Source organism: Apaloderma vittatum, unplaced genomic scaffold (assembly GCF_000703405.1).
Source record: "Apaloderma vittatum isolate BGI_N311 unplaced genomic scaffold, ASM70340v1 scaffold6552, whole genome shotgun sequence".
Lineage (NCBI taxonomy): Eukaryota > Metazoa > Chordata > Aves > Trogoniformes > Trogonidae > Apaloderma > Apaloderma vittatum.
In genome coordinates this window covers 58,291-80,264 of record NW_009705161.1, presented here as the reverse complement: position 1 = coordinate 80,264, position 21,974 = coordinate 58,291, and the positions used below count along the sequence as shown (strand labels likewise).

The 21,974-nt window shown below is 41.9% G+C and overlaps 1 protein-coding gene across 1 annotated transcript in view; it reads right to left on the bottom strand.

The window, feature by feature from the left end:
• SPTBN5 (spectrin, beta, non-erythrocytic 5) overlaps positions 1–21,974 on the bottom strand; it is a 93,457-nt gene that overhangs the window by 30,675 nt on the left and 40,808 nt on the right. The window contains 7 exon segments of the mRNA XM_009865286.1: positions 849–963; positions 1,606–1,724; positions 4,152–4,247; positions 4,874–5,065; positions 5,703–5,858; positions 9,442–9,630; positions 10,594–10,698. Coding sequence (XP_009863588.1) covers positions 849–963; positions 1,606–1,724; positions 4,152–4,247; positions 4,874–5,065; positions 5,703–5,858; positions 9,442–9,630; positions 10,594–10,698 — 972 coding nt within the window.

Genomic DNA, 21,974 nt, shown 5'->3' with positions numbered 1-21,974 from the left:
AATTTACCAGACTGCAGGAAGATGTCTACAAATGCAAAGAAGTCGCAGCTTAATTACTTGTCTAACTCTCCCTACAGTTCATAGAAAGGAGGAGTCCCTGTGGAGGCACGATTTATCTCACCCTCAAGAGAACACCTACAATAGATTAGAGGCACTGAGCTCTATCAACTGCAGAAAAAACTATGGATGAGAGCTTTGGATATAGCAACTAGTCACCTAATATTAAAAGTACTATTTAATAAGCAATAGGATTTGACTAGAGATCATTAATTACAATCACAGAATCACAAAATAATTTAGGTCAGAAGGAACCTCTGAACATCATCTAGTCCAACCCCTGCCCAAAGAAGAGCCACCTTAGATCAGATTGCTCAGGGTCTGATCTAGTCAAGATTTGAATGTTTCCAAGGATAAAGAATTCGCAGCTCCTCTACATAACTTCCTCCAGTGTTTGATCACTCTCATTGTAATTTTTTTCACACTTTACACCTCTTTGGAATTTTTCATGTTGCATCTTGTACCCACTGACTCTGATCATTTCACTATGAACCTCCAAAAAGAGTGCAGCTTCATCTTCTCTGTAACTTCTCATTTTATTGCAAACTCTAATCTGTAATTTCTCATAATACATTTCAAATGTTCCTTTCTAACTGTCAATGCCTTAGAGCCGGTAATCTGCAAAGCGTTTAATCACACTTCAGTCTTCCTACAAACTCAATACGCCGACAACTCTCAAAGGCCACTGCAGGATACTCAGTATCTCTCTAGCAACCAGCCTGCCCATGTTTATCACTGATGGCAAAATAGAAAATTTTCCCATTTCAATTAATCAAAATCTGGAAACTCACCTTCTCGGTAATTCTTTCTGTGATGTCATCAATTTCTCTGATTAAGGCATGAATTTCTAGAGCTCCCTCTAACTTCTTCCTGTATGCGTTCAGGTTACCATGGAAACTGTTCCACCTTTTATTGAAAAAAATATTTTAGAAGTGTATTTCAGAGGTGAGGGTTTCCACAACTGAGTTTCACTGTGCTAAGATCTAAGGAAAGAGAGGGGATTTTTGAACTACCTTATGTGCTGAATCCCAATGCCCCACAACAGGGGACACATCACAGAGATAAATAAAGCATTTGCCTGATAAGACCATCGGGCTATATTTATTCCAAGTTTTCAGGATGGCATGTGGGTTAAAAGCTAAAAAATACTGATCCAGCTTCCTTAAACTCTCAATAACCTCACAATCCCTACCTTCATGCTTTTGGTTCTTAGCTAGTGGGTTGTGAAGCAGCAAAAGCTTCATCAGGATAATTTTTTAAAGAAGGAAGTGTCTTAGCTTCATGGATCTAGCATGTAAAGGACTGTAAAATAGCAAATTTGCCTCCAAGCCTAGAAATGTGATTTGGCCCTACTGGATTAGAAATCCTTCTGGCTAACTGCTCTGAGATCTTGAAAGGCAATCCCTGTGTCTGATGTTTGGTTGTCGTGATGTTAATAATAAAAAAAAAATACACATGTCACAATTCCTACATTTTATCCCAGCCCAAGACATCTGATTTTCCCTCCTGGTTTTTGCTTTATAGGGAAAGCCTTAAAAGGTTACTCACTTCTCATTGAGCTGTTTCCGGCGCTCATATATTGTCTTTGTTTCTTCCTTGTTCTGTCTCTCCAGTTTCATGGCCAGGGCATTAATAGACCTGATGTGAGCATCATCCACTGTCATCTCCTGTAATGTGAGAAAAGGATAAAAGGTGTGTGTTGGAAATGCTTGTGACTGAATTTTCAACTGAGATGTGAAAAACACCAATAACACCACAAGCAAGGGTTTTACCTCACTGCCAGATATTTCAAACACACGGGGTTTGCTCTACTACAGTTGTTGGAGTCCAGAAGTGCCTTTTGTACAGGCTTAAAATCCACACAGCCTTGAGAAATCCAGACAAGCTATGACATTGCATTTTCTTCCAAAGGTTCATCACTGCACTTTAAAAGGTACGTTAAATCTTTGAGGCAACTTTCTTCCCATGTACCTACCATGGAAAGGGTAATATTTGCATATATAACCTGGACTGCAGTGGAATAATTGTTCTTTTGAAGCTTGATGGGTGGCCAACACTGAACGCTGCTTCAAGATTCAAAAACATTCTCTATTTTCCTAAGACCAGCAAATCACAAGCGTAGCAGGGAGTTATTAATCACCGGTATGGTAGAAGCAAGCTGCAGGATGCCAGCACACTGTTAATAGAAATACTGACTCCATTTATATTTTATTTATGTTACATCCATACCAATGTGCATGCTTCCATATGTGCTTTACTATTATACATAGCCATAAAGCAAACAAAAGAAACCAGCAGACAGTCAGATATTCTTCAGAAAGCCTGCAGTCTCCTCTCCTGGGAAATAATAGCAGCACAGTGTGACAGAATAAGAGTAGAAAAATCTGGCAGCTGTCAGTGCAAGATGGCTGCTCCCTACTCTAATTTCAGGTTTGCCTAGTGGGGAAACCCAGTCTGGATGGATGCACACACTGTGCCAGGACCAGCCTGCTTATGTTTGCCTCACCCTGTGAAGAATCAGCTCTGAGGGTATCACTGTCCCAGGCTTTTTCTGCAGGAGTCACGATCAGAGTGGTACCAGTGCAGTGGCTACAAGCTGACGGAATCTAAGGCCAAGAACTTTCTCCTCTGTCACAAAATCTACCTCAGTTTATGGAAGGACTTTCCTATTCAGCGTCTTACACTGACTGGGACACTAGGTTTTTCTGACTCTTTCAGCAGCCTTCTTTTGGCTGGTACAAGTTGTAGCAGATCCCCTTCTCCATCCCTTAAGCTCACAGTTCAGCTGCTGAGGACTGAAGGGCCAATGAAAGTCTCTTCACTTATTCCCTGGTGCTGAAGCTTGAGAATTTTGGCTCTCTACCCAAATCCAGTACTATTGAGATGTCACAGGCAATTCTGCCAAGCTCTGGAAAGAGGAGCTCAGGGTTTTCTCCCAGGCATCAGGCATTTCTCTACTGTTACTTTGCACAGAAGAGGATTGCCTCCTCCTGCTATTAGGCAACAGAAATAAAAGACAGTCATAATTGGAACTGGCAACAGGATAACAGGTAAATGAAGGATAAACAATATTAGGAAAGAACTTGCAAAATCCTAACACATCTCTTCTCCAGACCTTCCTCACAACTTCCAGGATAGCAAATTCACACAAATATTTCCTGCAGGACTCTCAGACCTGTTAATCTGCTTATGCAGCGGTTCACAAAAAAAAATAAAAATAAAAATGAGAGAACAAGAGGCTGCTGCAAAAGCATCCCCACAATGTATGGCCTCACAGGTCTCCTGGTGGGACCTGAAAGCACATCACAAGGAGGCCCTGCTCCCCAGGATTCCCAAGGTTTGGTGCCCAGGTCAGCACCTCTTGCTGAGGGCAAGAGAGGCAGCTGGCATGACTCAGCACCACAAAAGAGGGTCAGAGATCTCAGCCCAGAAAGGTGAACTGTGCAGCTGTCTTGTCACGTGGCTGCTATCCAAGGTGTAAACCACTGCTCTAGTTTACTACATGTCTTATTATTAACATTATGATTCATGACTAACAATGTGTGTTATATAAACAAAGGTCCCCAAATATATGTTCTTGGTTTGAAAGAAGGAATATGAGAAACGACTCTTCCTCAGGAGAAGGAGAAGGGAGAAGTGAAGGAAGGAAATCCAGAAAGTGGGTTGTTTTTTTAAACTGGTTTCACAGCTCCACAGAATTTCAGATTCAAAAAACATGGCTGAAGCGACCATTTTTAATCTGCTCTTGGGTGGAAGACACTGTGACTTTGCAGACTGCATAAGCCAGACTAGAAGTCTTCTCAAATTCAGGCTCACGCAGCCAGCTTTCCTTCCAGTCATGTAATGCAATCCAAAATTTTAGGCTGTAATGAACCCCTGACAGCTCTGCTTAGACATCATCAAAGCAGAAGGCAGAAAGAGGGAAAATCCTGTCTTTTTTAATGGCTTATGAAGCGGTAATGCTTTCTAATGCCCTGCTCTTTCACTTCCTCAGGGTACTGGAACTCTATTTGCTACCTGGATATACGGCTGGGCTGACAGTTTAACTGCTGCTTACAGCCATACAAGGAATGTGCATGAAAAACACCTCTTACCCCTGACGTTGCTCCACGGAACTCATTCAGCTTCTTCATGAGCTGCAGGCAGTGTTCATAGTCATTTCCCACATCACCTACGTTAATCATGACTTCCTGGGAAAATAAGCAGGACAGGCAAACATTCAGCCTAAGAGTACAGGAACACAGCACATCCCAAAGCTTATGCAGTAAGTTCTGCGATGTGTCTGCAAATCACTGACCTACAGCTGCTGAAGTAGTCTTTTCTGATCTTTAGATAATTATGAGACTTAGTCCCAGATCCCTTTCCAATCTATTATTGATTCTGGAAGCAACCTCTGAATGAAAACTTAGTGATCAAGTGACTCTTCCTTCACTCTTACAAAGAGAAACTTTCAGACTTGATACACAATGAGTGTGAGTGCCACTTGCCCAATGCTCCAAGTCTCTTCCATTCTAGGCTCCTTTCATTTCTCTGTCTTGATGCAGAAACACAAGATGACCACCAATAATCACAATCACTTTATGTGTAATTTTACATGAGTGCATGTGCTAATACTGTCCAACCGACTCTGGCACAGAAACACTCCAGGAAGTGTTTAGAATTTGTTGAATAATTTCTTACATGTTGTTTGTAGAACATGTCATGATTCTTTCAGTCAAAAGCCACTAAGAAAATATCCTGGGAGACTGTACATTTATCAAAAGCTCAGTGCTAAATAGCAATGTTCTTCTTGGGTTAAATACTAGAATCCATTTACCTTCTCCCTGATCCAGGCTTCCACCTGGTCCACCTTCTGGAGAAATTCCAGGAAGTCCCGGCTGTCCTCCAGCATCTTTCCACGGGCAGCAACAGCTCTCTTCAACTTCTCCCAGCAGTCCTGAAGCATGCGGACCTGACGACGGATCTCTCCTGATTTTGGGTGGCCTTTTGATATCAGGGCTTCTCCTTTCTTTACATTCAAAAGAAGAAAGTAGAAATGAATGTTGCCACTAATTTTTAATGTGATTACCATGTTACATGACCTTTCTAGAAGGACTCTCCTACTTTTCTAACCTGGACTGCACAATAAATTACTAACATAAATTCTTAACACCCAAATGATACTGCCCAGCTGGAAAGCTTTTACATCTGGAGGGAATCAACAACACTTGGATTTGAGTATTTCTCTGCCAAGAATGACATTCACGGAGTGGAAGCACCAAGATGATTGCACCCTTCAGCTATGTGACTGACCCAGACCCAACATTAATGTTTGCAAATTGGGCATGAAATCCTATTTACCTTTTGCAGGAGTAATCACTCCAGGCAAGGAAGAAGTCAGTGATTTCTTCCTATTCAGACAATAAGGAGAGATGGAAGTTGCCTGGATAGAGCAATTAATAAATCTCTCTGTTTTAAATTAAAAGCATTACATTTCCATGGCAAAGCAACCAGGTTCTTGTCACACAAGTAGGATAATTGATACAGAAGTTGTGAGTAAGTTACCCTTCCTTTTCATTCCATCTATCTGTCTTTCTTTAGATAACCAGCAACAATGTGTAACCAGCAAATAACCTGTAAAAACACGAGCAGAGTGAGAAAGTTACCTTATTAACAGCTGTGATGATTTCTTCATTGGCTAGAATCTCTGCCTCAAAGACCTGATGCTTCTGGAGCAGCTTCATTTTGTCCTGCAGATTGCTGGGGTCTCGTATGGAAGGATCCTCCAGCTTCTGCATGCGCTCACCGATCCAGTCTTCTGCCTGCAGAAGTGTGAGGCATTACAGATGTGTGACATGCTGTCCTAGAGCCTCCTCCCAGGAGAGGTTCTTGTTCTACTCAACTGCCTATGGCAGATTGAGCTGGCAGCCAAGGTGGCTCTCCAGTTTCTGAACTACTCTGCTCGCCAGGAAATAAAAGCAGGTAGACACCCAAATAATTTTTATCTGACCACAAGGACAATGAAAAATTCCTTGAACAGCCCCAAATGTTATTACAAACCATAAACAGATTATGCAGTCTTCTGGGTTATAGAGAATCATTGAGCAGATACGCAGCCTTGACCTGGTAGACATATTTAAAATGAGATTATAACAGCTGAGTCTTGGATTTAGGGCTCTGAGTTTCATCTCCTATCTCTAAAACGGTTAAGATGCTTAAGAATTCTGTGCCTTGCTTATAAACCAGAACTAACATTTCCTAATGTAAGTGATGTGAGACCTAAATGGGAAGTGCAAAGCAAACAAAGCATTACTGATAGAGCCAAGCACTAATCAGATTATTTGAAACCAAATACAACTTTATTTGCTTTTACACTTCATAAAATGCAAAACTATCTAGTCAAGAGCATCAGATTCAGACAGGCTGGTGAACCATGAAAACTAGTAGAGCAAGGGTTATTTGTGACTCTTAGGAAATTCTTTCTTAGAGGAATTAACTGCATGCAGAATAGAATGGACAAGAAGTCAGTTTTCCACAGTTTTCTTTAAAGCGCTGAAGGAAATAGTTTCTACCCATCAAAACACTGAGACCTAAACACTTGACACATGTTGTAACAGATCCTGTTGTCCTCAGACCACTGAAGTAACCTAATGTTTTGACAGCAGAAGAACAGCAAATTGAAGCCCGCTTTATCGGTTTCAAAGCATCTTGGCCGTCCTTGCGGAACTGTGCTACATGCACACAAGACAACTGGAGGATTTTCTCAGTTAATTAATGATTTGAAGTGTTGTTGCAGCTGCTGAAATTCTATAAACAATAACAGAAATAGCTTTCACTAGCAGCAAGCTCTCCAGAAACCGTTCCCCTCCAAAGCACAGTTAGAGGCTCAGACAGGAGCCTTATGTCAAGGTTGCCCAGGACAGCACACTGTCATCTGCTCTTTTCATTTCTGACACCCTCCTCACAAGCTGAGGCCTTCTCCCATTACCCAGCTACACATTAACACTAACGTCACTTAACTGACTTTTCACTTGCGTGGGAGAGGCTCATCCATACAGTTAGGATGAGAAACAAATGAACCCCCTTCATACAGCCACTTAAAGAGAGACTCCTCTTTCCTACTTTCTAGTAGTAAGCAATGGCTCAATGACAGACTGAACAAAGACACTAAAAAATAAATAAATTGCATCTGCACTCTTAGTGGCTTGGTTTATTTTAAGGCTTGCTTAGGATGGCTCTTTTCCTGGCCCTGCGTCCACATTCAGATGTGAAACACATTGATCTGTTGTGCTAAGATCTTTCTGTGGAAAGTCTTACAGTTGTCTGGACAGGCATTTTTACTTTACTGAAGACAACAGTGAGACTAGCGCTATGGTCAGTGCAGGCACAAGGGACCAAGCTTATTTCTATAGGACTCATAAAAAATGTGGGCACTATCAGTTTAGAAATCTACAATTTAAAAATATCAGTTACTGTAATCTCAAGAGCATAAATTTATTTGTAAATTACCCCCAAATATAAAGCATATAAAGGGATGTGCCTGTTCTAGATATTTAGAGATAACAACTAATTCCCTCTCACATGCTTCTGAGATAAAGTGGGTTTCATGCTCTTGTACTGAGGGTGAAAGGGAAAGGAAATTCAGTGACACTAAGATGAACAAGTTTTAGAGTCAACATTACAGAACTTTCAACTTCATGATCTTTCCTCTGCAATAACTTAAGTACACATATTTCTATGGTAGCATTTGCCTTCCCTGTTAACATGGAGGTAGAGGCTTTGTGACAATAGGACAGTCTGTAAGTCTGTCTCACATCTTTGGGGCTAGAAAAGCACCCTGTTTCTACTGTAGGAGAGTGTGTCCTATTTTGCGAGCTACATGTGACCTCCTGAGCCAGCTGCTCTAGGTTTTGTGCAGAAAAAACAAAGCCCTATGTCCTGAACCGGGTACAAACTGCAGCAGCTAACCTTCTAAGCAGACCATATGACACCGGGCTCCTGTCCTCCCATCAGTAACCACAGACTGCCTTGGTTTTGTACTGATGTGCGTAGCGCTCTGCATAATTGCTTCTAGAGAGTAACTGGAATACTTTTAACAATGACAGTGATCACTGCTTTCTGCTGATGCAAAAAATTCTCTTTGATCAACAGAAATGACTTAAGATGATTGCAGGAGAAAGAGTTTCCAGGGGAGTGGGAGTTGCTCTCCTACTAAGTAAGAATAAGCAATGACCTCACTGATTTCACAGTTAAACTCAAAAAGTCATCTCTGCAATTTAACATGCCTTTGGGGACTATTCCCATGTAAGAACTTGCACACACCCAGAACATCATTAAAATAAAACTAAACATTCTATTCTACCCAACAAAGAGGAAGAGAGATATTAATGGAAGATTATTTTTTTTTAATTTATTGGTGGCATTCACAGTCTGCAGCAGCAGGCAATGAATTTAGATTGGCAAGGTAAACAAGCAGGTAGGGTGGGAACAGAAACTCCTTATAGAACTCTTGGCTGCATTTATATGGAGAAAGTGGATGAGAAAAGAAGAAGTTAATTAAATGCCTGATTATTCTAGTGGCAGTGTTGGGGTGAGAAATAAATTTGGTTGCCAGCAGCAGCTATGTTACAGGCACTCATTCTCTTTTGATGACAATCATAATGTGACCTGTGTCAGGACATGTCTCTTTCACAGGCTGGGAGGTGACAAGCACTTGCAGTTTTTCTTTAATCCACGGAGGATGTTCCATGGGATGCAGCAGCAGGAGGGGTGCATGGCAGACCAACAAGAGTGTTTGCAAATGTCTCTCGGGGCACGTGTGCTGTTGTTTATGCCAGCACAGCGGATGTGAGCACATTTTTCAGTCACACACATTGTGCTGCCCTTTGAAAGACTGACCCAGTATGTCTTTCCAACAGCAGTGCCAGGAGCAGAGCCACTCAGTTACAGGACTCGGGCCAGGACAGGAGACAGAGAGAGACATATTCTGCAGAGACCAGCACAGAGTAGCTGAAGAACCATGCTAAGTCACAGCACTTTGATTTAAAGGCCTTCAGTGAAAACCCACTAGTAAAGCTTGGTGCCCTTTTCATAATGCTTTCCGCTTTGTATTCACCCCGATTTGAAATACCTTTTCTTTTCCACCAAAGGAAACATCAAGGTAGCAAAGCTGGCAGTTTTCCTTTTGTTAGTGTTATTTTAGTGCAGAGCTCCTGATGCGTAAAGCAGCTCTAACGGGCACAAAGTCTTGACAACGGTGTAGTAACAGCAATGGTGTTGGAGCACCCCTTTGCGCGAGCGTGGCAGGAGTTGCCACACCAGAGCAGATTCTCAATCTGCCTAATCTCTGGCAAGGGCGAGCAGGTTCTCTGCCTTCCATCCCATCCCCATGTAAAGTCCTCTTACCTCTTCCAAGTTCTGGTAGAAAAGTGCCAGAAGAAGTGCTGTCTGCAGCTTCTCTCTCCTACTTTGGGACAGATCCTTGATCTGCTGCTTCCTCTCATGGATGGCATTCAGTTTGCGCTGGATCTTTAGCCCTTCCAGTCCCTTCCCGACCCTTTCTAGCCTGCTTGCCTGTTCTTGAAGAGACATCATCTGAGGAGGCAACAAATCTGAAATTACTTTTATGCTCCCAAGTGGTGGAAGAAACAAAACCCAGACTCCTTTCCATACTTAAGAGATCCTCCTTTTTTTCTGCAATGAACGAAGGGACATGTTAACTAGCATTCCCTCCACCCTCACCCTGTACTGTGCTACATCTATGAGATCCTTGTCATTGATTTCTGCAGTGCACCCTGGCTACAGAAATGAATTAAAGCTGTAGCTTCAGGAGTCCCTGTGTCACTGCTCAACCAGTGCAAGTAATCACGGAGCAAGCCTCACACCCATGAGTGCTCTGGTTTTATTATTTTGAGGAAATTGGGTGTTGGAAGGTAGATCTTGACTTGAGCAATCAGGGAACTGGCACAGGTTCTGGGAGCTCATTTCTTTTTGGGAACCCAGTCCCAGGTTTGAGCTTAGCCCTAGCCTGGATGAATTACAGCAGTGGCCACCAGCCAGGCAGACTCCTTTAAAAGTAGGTGAGCAATTCAGCATCTATTCCAAAGGTGCAGAGAGATTAGTCAATTTGGTACAGGCATTGTCTACCAAATGTATATTTAAATAATTAGGCAAACCATCCCCTCTGATCTACTGTATTTTACTTGTTTTAAGAAATACTGATCTTCTTAATGAAAAAAGTAGAAATATCTGATATCCATAACATACAATATAGCTTGCTTTAATTATTTCTTCTTTTAAGTTCTGCTATTCAATTAAAAGGTTTTTCTTTCTACTGCAAGACAATACAGACAGGATTTGGGCATAGAGTTTTTAATACTTTTTCTCCACGGCTCTGCTGCTTATTTCCCCATTTTCTCTTTGGTTCAAGCATATCAGGCATATCACACCTGTCAGCAATTTTATGTGTTGCCTTATCAAAAAAAAAAAAAAAAGAAAGAAAAAGAAAAATCCTTCTAGCTTGAAGGCTGGCAGAATATTTGTTGTTGGTTTTTGTACCTTCTCATCCTGTGAAGCCAGAAGCTTCTCAAAAGCCTCATGCTTTCTTATCAGTTGCTCTACTTCATCTACAGAGCTTCCAAGGTCACTGCTTTTCAAATAAATCTACAAAAAAAAAGTTTAATATTTCTCTCAGTGGATTAATTATCACATAAATCTGATCCACAAATGTGAGGAGAGGTATTAACTCTGCAGCTGAGAGTACACTTGAGAGGAAAAAAAGGAACAGGGGGTAACTGAAACTGAAAATTAAGTTATAGAGCTCCACGGTCCTGAGCGAGAAAGAGAAGCATTAGCAAGTCCAGCTAAGGAAAGTGACCTACCGCTGCTTATCGCAATCACTAAGTCACAAGGCAGTGAATTCCAGAGGTCTAAGGCATCCTTGTAACCCAAAGCAAGATCAACACTGTCATGTCTGACAGATCCCTGTGCGATTCCTTCTCAGAAGACTTCCAACAACAGACGCTTTGCAGCCTCTCTGGGCCATTTATTCCAGTGCCTCATTACCTTTACCATTAGCAAGGTTTTCCAAATATCTAGCCTGAAAAAACACTGCTAATACTTCACCTCGTTATGTACTGCCCTCTTCATCACACCAAGGAGATAATTCCTTTTACATTTGCTTCAGCCTTGTAGATCTTTGTAGGCTTTTTGCATACTGGGATTTCTTTCTTCTCCAGGCTAAAACTCCCCATGTCTCATGAATCATTCCACAAAGGCTGTGTCTTCTTGACCGATTATTCTTATCGGTCTCCTCTGCGTTTTCTCAATTTCCATTTATTTTGAAACTGGCTTTGTAATACTTGATGCAGTAAGTGGCAGTAAGCAACCAGACTGCCAGAGAGAAGGCAGTGAAGACAGCAGAGAGCTTACGTGTGCCTTTCAAGCTGTAATCTTGCATGTGCACCTGTGTATGGTGCTTATCTTTTACACAATACCATGAACTCAAGTTCACCTTGCAACCCACTGCAAGCTTCCAGAAACTTTTCAGAAGAACTGCTATCAGGTCAGCTTGTTCCCATGTTGTATTTATGCAGCTGATTATTCTTGAAAAATGTCATAGCTTGCACCTGTACCAAGTGCATTACATCTATCATTTTTTCAGGCTACCTTTCCAATTGGCTTGCATTAATTTTATTTGCTGCCTGTCCTGTCAGTCTCTGAGGCAGAAAGACCTTAGGCTAAAATAACAAATGTATATTTAAGGAATCTGACCTCTGAATGACTCGTTTTTAACACTGTGAGGACTTTCACTAACTAGTTTACATACATCTTTAAGGCACCACAGTGTTTCTTGACTCTTTTCTGGTGTTAAGAAAACCGACTGCCCAGTTGCTTCTCCCATACATCCCATTACATTCAGTTTTGTCAAATGCAAAAGAATAAACAGTGTAGTTATCTATTACCAACAAAAAAATAAACTTATCTGCAGGCCAATAGGAATTTATTTTTTTTACAGCTGATCTAATTGCCTACAGTTTCTTCCCTTATTAAATGATGAGACAACAGCAGGACTAAAACCCCAGTCAGAAACTCTGATGGGACATGAGCAAAAATTACCTGTGTACTGGCTCACAGTGGAGTGAATATGACTGGACAGACTTTTGGAGTTCAGGCTGCTACGAGGGACTGCATTTATCAGCTGGGACATGGCCCTGTGTAATCCATTCTGTGAGCTCAGAGAATCATTAAGTATTTGGATAAATGGTGAGAAATTCTAACCAGCAACTCTATCTGGATAAAGTGCGGTTTCCAGAGATGGAAGAAGGATTTGAGAACAGTGATATAGCGTGAAAGAATTAAGAGGCAGGGAAGAAACAGAACAAAATCAATGAAACAATGCAAGTGCTAACAGTTTCAGAAGAAGGCTAGTAAAGAACATGGGCAAATCTGTGCCTTAGAACCATAGATGTGCACAGGAGAAACACATCTAGAGACGTCTCTCTTGCCTTGCAAAATATTGCAATTCTGTAGCAGTCTTGACAGGATATGTTTTATAGGAAAGAAAAGATATTATTCAGCCCCTGCTTCTGAAAACCAGCAACAAAGTTCCTCGTCCGCACAGTATTGGATGACTGGTTAACCCCACAGGCAATCTTCTGAAGAAGAGGTTTCCCAATCTGCACCTACCTGCCTAGGTCTCAGTGCACCAAGCAGCTCTTATGTCCCTGACCATTCCCTGCTTCCACCTGGGGGTCCCCCCAAGGCTCAGCCCTGGCCCCAGCCCTGCCCTGGACCTCTCAGACAGACCCCACGTTTCAGCCAGTACCTCGCTTTGTTGCCTTCATCTCCAGCTGGTTGATGGACTTTGTTATCGCTGCCATCACTCAGCCCTCCTTGGCAGCTGCAGCTAAGAGGACCGAGAGCCAGAGTTGGCTTGACTTTCTGGTTCTTTTTTTTTTTGAGAGGTAATGAGATGAATATTTGGCTTATACAGAAAAGTGCACAGAAGAATATTATGCTCAGGTCAGATGTTCAAACTGCTCTGTACTAATGCCATGCTGAATATCAAGAAAGGTGAATAAATTCCACTACAGTAATCACTGTTAAGAAGAGGGAAAGGCCACTGTACAACAGCCCTATGTTAATAAGTCTGGCCCATAAATCACCAGGATGCCCAAAGAAATACATTAACGCCTCTGTATGTTAAATACACCTCCCCTAGAAGGCAGGTACTGTGTCACTCAAACTTCAATCCTACTCATCAAGTGTATGGAAATTCTGACACTTTTTTTTTGTTTTTTTAACAGTGCTTTTGGATTTGGTTTGCTCTTGTGGAGGAAGATTTCCACACATGTGGGCTCCAGGTCTGCCTCCTGTAGTCGTTTGTTAAATCATTTATAATTACCACCCACATTTACATCGAACTCACTACTGTTTAGGGTACACGAACATATAGCCACATGCTGCATATCTCTATTTTGTTGTTTCAAACACTGCTTTAAAAGCATCGTAGCTTCTCTGTCATATTATGTGGGTTTATCTACCATTTTTGGTCAAAAAAGATTTACCTGGGGCAACAAAATTCCCACAATTTTCCATATAGCACTCCAGTACTTTTATTTAGTAACTGTTGGCAGTGAAACTGCAAACTCTGTGATAGCTGAAGAAATGGCCAGCCATTAATTTTCCTGCTCCTGGATCTGTGGTGGAAGAAAAAGGCAGGCAGCATCCACTGGTAAAGATGGTTACTTTCTTTGGGAAAAGAGAACAGAGACATCTGAAAGCAGGGGTGTGGGATGGTGAGTCATTAGCAGCTGCCACTGGAGTGCTCAGTGCCTTGCTCCCATTGAAAATTGCTACACAAATAACACTGAGCATTCAAATCCCCGTTCCTTCAGCTGTGGAGGAAAAAATAAATAAATCCTGATTTCTGAAAGCTTTGGGCTGGGCCCTCCAAGTAAAATCCCTTTCAAACGCTCTTGGGAACCCAGGTTTTAATACTGAGAAAGAAAACTGGTGCATAGAAAGAAAATCAGCGCAAAAGAAACCTGGCTGCATACGTTACGGCAATACGCGTAGAGGAAAGCAGCCCCAGTAGCACTAACGGTGCTACCTGGAGAACCAGGGAGGCAGAAAACTTTCCATTCGTCATTTAAACAGAAATCTTACAACAGCAATTGCCAGAATCAAAACCACAATGTTGGCTTTTTTCTTTTTTTTTCCCAATGTTTGTTATACCAATCTAAAAGCAGAATGGAAACTGGCTCCCACAGCACAATGCTGGCCTGTGGCCAATTACATCACTTTGGGGCATATTTTTAGACCGGTCCCCAAACTCTTGCTTTGAATGAGATGTTTTGATTTCAAACACAAGCCACTGCATAGCTCTCCTCAGGTAACCCACCAGGGTCACCCACAGCACACAGCAGGTATAAACCTTCTTTCAAGTTTGTTTCTGTTATGTATCATGGCCCATCATCAAGAATTTAATGCTCAGCCACAAAAAGCACCGAAGACTTGACCACTCGCTATACAACAGACTCATTTTTAAGTGAAGACTTGCAAAGACGCTTAAAACCACAAAATGGACTTGGCCCTTTTTGAGATTTGAAATGGAGCATGTAAAAAATAGCCAAGTTATTAACAACGCAAAGCACAGGAACTGAGGTTTTATCCCTACTTAACTGGACTTTTTCACTATTTCTGAACACATAGCATAGATTTATCACACTGTCATAAGACCTTTTACATACAAATTAATGCAGAACTAAATGCAAAGTTGAATTACAAAAAGTAAATGTTCATTTTACATAAAACAGTTCTAGCTATGCACTTACATGACAACACGAGGCAGCTCTAGCATTTGGAGAAATACTGAATGAAACATTTTAATCACTAGGATAACTATGCTCTCTAGATGCCACAACTTCACATTTATGCTCACTGGAAGCCGACACAGCCCAAAGGGAAATATGTTTTCCAAGAAGGGTCATTTTTATTTCTCTAGAAGAAAAACCTATTTTAAGTATCTGTGCAAATCTGCTCCCTTCTGCTTCTGCTCTTCAGAGAATAACAAGCTCCACAGATTTTGGCCCTCACTGCCTGCCATGGGCTTGCTGCTGAGATTGCTGGAACTCCACTGAAAATCTTTCAGCCTGCAGCTTTCAGTAAGGATGTACTAAAAGCCAGAATTACTCCTATTTTTTAAATGCCGTCTTTTAAAACATGGAATCAAGTCCAAACTCTCTGCCCAGACATGTAACAACAAGGCACGATTTGACTGACTCCTGATAAAAGTAAATACAAAAAAGAAATAATGAAAAAACCCAAAGTCATTTAAATTTGTTTTAGCAAAGTAAATAAATGTGCTTAATAACATGATTATATATGGTTCACAAATGTGTTGTACTATGCTTCATTTCAGTAGAAGTTATAACAAGGTATCATAACAGTAAGTGGAATAAAACACAATAAAGTTGTTTATAAAAAAAAATAAATACACCTTTTCCATCATGCTGACATCACTGTGTTATTGGCCTCTGACCTCGCAATCTAGATGTGAAATTCTAATGTTATATGTTTTTAAAATTTCCCTGCTCCCACTACATGCTGTCTTATCGGCATAAGAATATAATTTTATCTGATATTGGAAACCTACAGGGGAAAAACACAGAGAGGAGTCAGTGTTTGTTTTCCCATAACTGCTACAATCCTTTCCTCCCACCTATGTTCTCCTCCTTCAAAATTCGCAAGCTCGACCACTGTCGTGTAAGCAGTAGGTGTTAGACCAGAATCCTATGCCCACACAACATCATCATTCAAATATTTACTTACGAAACATTTGACTGAAGGGAGACTAAATTCCTCTTAAACTCCCCATAGTTTCACTGCTAGAAACTTTGCGGGGATATCCAAATTCGAGATGCTACAGAGACTAAATTCCTTCCATTTCCCTTAGGAAAGGGTGGTACCCTTCTTTTTCTAAGAGGGAAAAAAAAAAGTTATTTCTTCATATGCACTTAAATATTTTGGGTTCTGAAAGGAAGTATTACTTAAAAAAGCTTAAAAACCAGGAATTAACCATTTAGAAATACAGCGTAATCTGACAAGTAAGAAAACGAAAACAGTGAAAGAGAAAAAAATAAGAAAAACTCCAATGAGCATTTGTCCCAGGTCCCAGACTGAGTAGCAGAGAAGAAAACCAGTTCTTGGCTCTGAAGTCTTGAGCCCCTGAAGTGCTGAGCACGATGGCCCAACTATGAGAAATCTGTAAGCACATACACAGGATTGAGCATGTCACGTTGACAAGAGTACTCTGATGGTTAAAACAAAACGTTTGTTAAATGCTCAATCAGCTCAGAGTGCTCAGCTTCACTTAGGATGAATCAAGCTGTAGCTGCAGCCTCAGTTACAGCAGAACACAAGTTGCTTTCTGATTGTCTCATAAGTCAGTCTAGGGAGTGGAAACATGGCAGGAAGCCACAAAAAGAAATCCACATGGCTTGGTTAACCCAGCTGAAAACTTCTGTTTGCGAATGTCCCTAGAATGGAATAGAAATTTTGACCACTCTCCTCCCAGATCCAAAGGAATCAATGTTGACAGCAATAGACGGACACCACGCACCTTCCGTGTCTCTGTGAGTTGAAGGCGCGGTGTGAGCTGGTAGGTTTGACAAAAGGTTGTCAGGGCATACGCATTTTAGAGCACATGCCTCCTGGGAAGGTCTAAAACCAGATCTTGCCCAATGGCTAGAAAGCAATCCTGAGCAGCAAACTGGATTCACTGACAGAGAGAGGCCAGCCCCAATCTCCACAGGGTGAAAGGGTGGACCAGCTATATGTGAATCATGTGTTTTGATAAAGATCGACGGACTTGGGCTTCTTCTGAATTCTCTTATCACCCGGATAGGCATAGCAGTCCAAGGGGTGGCAAGTATTAGGGTGATTTTGGAAACCTTGTGATGAGCAGGTGTTAGACCATCACAAGGAGTCTTCCTAAACTCTGACCTAGATGAAGGGTGGTTCTGAAAGACAATCAGCTCTGGATTTAAATCCTTGCTCGTGACCTCAATCTCACTGCCTGAATTTTCTCTTCCAGTCAGCACAGCTGGAGACAGCCATATATCTCTGGAGACTGCCTGCTGGGGAAAGCCAGGATACTTAGAGGAAGTCACATGAAATCTTGTGATCTGAAGGGCTGGAGATCCATCTGAAGGGAAGCTTGGACTGGGTTTCTGGGATCCCCTTGGAAGACCATCTGGAGTTTCAGGCACCTTCTCTATTTGTGGCACGAGCAGACTTGAATGGGCATGACTGCTTCCATGGGAATCTGCTCGAAAAGGCTTTATCGTCAAGCTGCAAGTCGAAATGTAAAGCTTCATTGAAGCATGGAGATCTGGCATTTGGCCACTGCACTGGCTACAGCCTTGCTGGGATGGGAGAGAATCACAAGGTTCCAGGGATGTGTGCAGATTTTTGCTGCGGAGTGTAGAAACAGTTGGCATAGCAGACAGATCAACGTCTAGGCGTGATGTCCAGCTTGGTGGAGCTTTGCAGGAAAGGATGTCAGAGGGCAAAGGGACAGCAAGCTTCAAGGGATTGTTTTTTTCAGGAGAAATATGATGAACGCTTTTTTCTCTTTCCGAATACTGCCTGTAAGACACAGATGTTGAACGAGTGCCAGAACTCTCGTATCCCTGGCCCCAAGGGTCCCTGGGAGGACGGGAACACCTGGATGTCTCATCAGAAGGATTGACACAACGACCAGAGCTCCTGAAACCTTTCCTCTGGTCTGCGTGTGCCAGGACGACATCTAGCCTTGAACAGTAAGCTCCAGAAGATGCACTGCTTGCTGGTGAGCTGGCATTTCCTGGAGTGCGCTCTGCCACTGATGGACCAGCGGGAGGAGACCACACCGACGCTGGCATCTTTTGAAAAGGCCTGTCCCGCACAGCAGCTTCAAAAGGAGGAGGTGGGGTTATTCTGCTGGAAGACAGCATCACTTCCGCCGTGGAGACGTAGGTTGCAGATGAAAGTTTGCAGCGATGGTCCCTGCATGACATTCTGAAGCTTAGTCCTAAACGACGCAAAAAATCGAAGCCACAGAAGCTCGCCTTTCCCCCTGTTTTTAAAACCAACTCCTAATCCTTTTTCCTTTGGCACTGGAAATTTCCATTCTTCCTCTGAAGCGTAGGAATGAGAGATGAATAAACATTTTCCAGGAAAAAAAAAGCTAAAAAAATCCACATTCAAAATAAAAAAGCACAGCTCTTCTAATACTGCTACCACCGCCTGTCATGTCTGCAAAGTGATATGAGTGTGGGATGGGCAGAAAGATAAATTACGGAGCATGAGGCTCTGGCTCCCTGAGTGCTCTGACAGGGAGACTGCAGACAGAGCAGGAGGGAGCCAAGAACGCCTGCCAGACACAGCCTGCGAACTCGCTGTTATTTCATCTGTGAAAAAAAGGGAAAGCAGCTAACCTGAGCAATGCGTCTGCTGCCGTGAAAAGGTTAGAACAGAGCAGAGCGTACTGGGCTCCGCTTCTGCTCAAAGCAAAAAGTATTTTTTTCCCCTTCCTTCTCTTTTTCAGCTGTTGTTTTTCTGTGCTCTGAATGGCAAGGTCTCAGTCCACAGGTCTTAGGAGAGTTTCCTAAAACAGTTCCACGCAACGGCATGACTGAATTCATAATAATAATAAAAAATAAATTAAAAAAGATAGAAGTTTTCCTAATTTTCTCCACATGTGCTCTATTTTCTTTAGCATAGAACAATCCTAGACTGAATTCTGCAGAAATCCTTCTGAGGTTTAAGTAACTTGGATGTAATATAAGATGTTGGCATAAAGTCAAACCTGTCACACTGGCACAGACGACGAATGAGAGAGCAGATCTCCGTAGTAGTTCTTAGTTTAAAACACTCCTCTGTTGCCTTCTTCCTTCTCCTATTCCTTGCTGCTGGGGATTTGGGCTAAGGCATATGAAATACTGAGAAAACAGGATCTAAAACTTACGAGATGGCAGAAGCTGCTTTCTTACACATGTATTCTGCAGATCGGCGAAGTGGAACACACGTGACTGAACTTTGCCTCGGACACAAAAGTCAGAAGAAACACAGAGGGTGGAGAGGTTGCCTGTATTTGTTTGCTGGATAGAATCCTCTTTGAATGTGTGTTTGCTTTTTTGCTTTCCGAACACAGAAAATGACAAAATTCCTATTGGAAATGTGGTTTGAGAGCCTTCAGTAGATACCTCGACTGAATACTTTTGAAAATTTGTTTGAAAGGATGGCTTTCCCACCATTCTGCCTGTCTCCATTGGGAGCACAGCCTGAGCCACTGTGCAGACACATTTTAGCTACGTATAGCAGTAAGAGTCCCCTCCAAAAGGCATAGTTTCCTCTTCCAATTGTTCTTCAAATGCAGAGAAGTAAAATGCAAATAGTGACCAAAGGAACCTCAGTTCATTGTCAAATTGATCCATAAGGCAGATGGTGCCAGCTGTGAAAGACAACTTTGTGGTTCTTGCTGTTTCTGTCATTTAGATGGGAGTCCTGCAGCACAGAAATAATCCGTTTGAAAAGCAATCACACTTAGAGATGAGAGAACAGAAGGAATGGGGGAATACTCTGGGAATACAGGAATTCCAGCTGTAGAGGAATCAGAACAGTGTTGATGTTTCCATCTAGGGCTCAGCAGATGCACTGGAAATTAGTGCAGGGCTAGAATTCGGTAGAAGGTAAATTTGTTCTCGTTCTTCCATGAACAGCAGAAAATGAACCTCCTCTTGCAATGATTTGTTTTCTTTTTTATTTCATCCCATAAATTCTTCAAAGACACAGCTTATTCTGTTTTTAAACACATACAGTCTGTCTTCCGAGCAGCATAAATACTTAAACCTGCATCACTCTGTGTTTATATTCACTGTGGACTGGTGCTGCTCTTGATGCTGCTCTCTGACAATTGCTAACACTACCAGGTCTCCAGTCAGAAAAACTGACTTAAAGACAGCAAAATGTGACTTAAAACGAGCAGGTAGCAGTGGAATTTGTGAAGTACAGCTGAGATGTCCTTTCACCAACACTCTAGCTCTGAGGCAAGCTGATGCTCCTGAGTAGCTGCCTTTTCTTCATGGTACTTTTGCTCAGTATCAACTATGGGCTAAAACGAATATGACAAGAATGGGCAACACAGTAGTGAGTCACTGTGATGAAGGCAAGGTAGCAATTCCTGAAAGGAAAGCTGTTCAGAGCATTGGCCTAACAGGTGCACCCAGGATAGGGAGACTTGAAACTCATCCTGAACAGTCTCAGCTCATTGAGGATCTGTTTGTTTGCATTGTTGGACAGGAATAAATTCAGCGTCTCTTCTTCCCACCTGACAGCATTTCTGCATTACCTGAATTAAAGCTGAACACTAATCCATAACAGTCTCTTCCAGCACTGTGGTACCTTAGGGACTACATTACTGAAGGAAGAGAAAGACGATTGACTGATATCCAGATTACTAATTTAGAAATCCATGGTGATCTGTAATTTCCTTGTTATATTGCAGGTAGATACTTGGTCACTGACTGTACTATCAGAGACATTTGTCTATATGGTCACACCATTGCAACCTACTTTTCTACTTCATAACAGTAACTGTGAACACGCAACTAATTCTTTACATGCACAGATCTCTCACAAAGGGAAAAAAGCTTCAATCAATTGTAATCATATGAGGATTAAATATAAGCAAAAAGGAGAAACAAAAAGTTTATGAATTTTCTGTCCATAGCTAGGATGTTTTTTTTCAACCTGGGTGCCCTTTATTAAGAAAAAAAATTTAAAAATCTGCTGAAGGTGGTGGAAAAAACATAAGAGCATATGATGACTCTGGCTCCCTCATTCTCTATAACTGCATAGAAGCTTGTGGTAGGAGGCAGGCACTGGGATTGATCTGACCAGGAGAATTCACCCAGTCTGTGATGAACACCCATGAGACTGAGGGACAAGAAGAAACACTAACCCGTAGTAGCTTCCTGCGCAGTTACATCTGAGGTATATACAGCAAAGCAGATGCTGTACTCGCAGTGTCTCTACGTGTTGGCTGATTTCATGAAATGGAGAAGAGAAAAAACGCAGTGGCTAAAAGTTTGTAGAGTTTACATTTTCCCCGATGATCCCACCCATGCAGGAGCTTAGCAACACTGTATCACTGCAAGGAATTGAGACAGGTATAACACAAATTGGGCCATTCGCTAATTAAGCAACAAATAATTTTAACGGGAAGAACTACGTGTTTTATTCTAGAAACTAGAACCTAGGCAAAACTCTCTCAGTTTCATGTTTTGGCACAAGCATGGAATGCAGGCTGTACTTGCCAAGAGTGTCAACTTTAGGGCATTATGAAGATAGGCATTTCCGTCAAGGAGTAAATAGAAGAAGGCTCCAGGCCCATGTGTCCTGAAGGGTTAAGTATCACTACATGGCACAGCTCAGGATCAGTTTCCCAAAAGATTCAGTACCAGTGGCAAAACACTGATGGAAAGTAGATCTCAGTGCTAAGCGCGAGCTATTATACTATGATGCCAGGGATCTTGGAGAATTGATTATTTTTCCTTAATAAAAAATGACGTAGAGGTACACTCTCCTTCAGTTTTGCTTCAACACTTTAGTTTGGCAACCTTCAACCCATTGATCTGGTTTGCACGCCAAGTCTCCGCACAGTTACAGCAATCTATCAATCCATGAATTTCCACAGAGTGACTGGAAAAGATGTTGAATTCCGCGCTCAGTTTTGTAATAGTAAATGTCAGACCTCAACCTGGAACCTTTTTAGATAATTCCATGAATCCAGGAAAGTGAAAGAAAGACAAAAGATAATCTAATACTGGTGAAAAAAAATAACCCATTTCCAGAGCTGCAAAATGATGATAATAAGAACATCTTTCCATCTC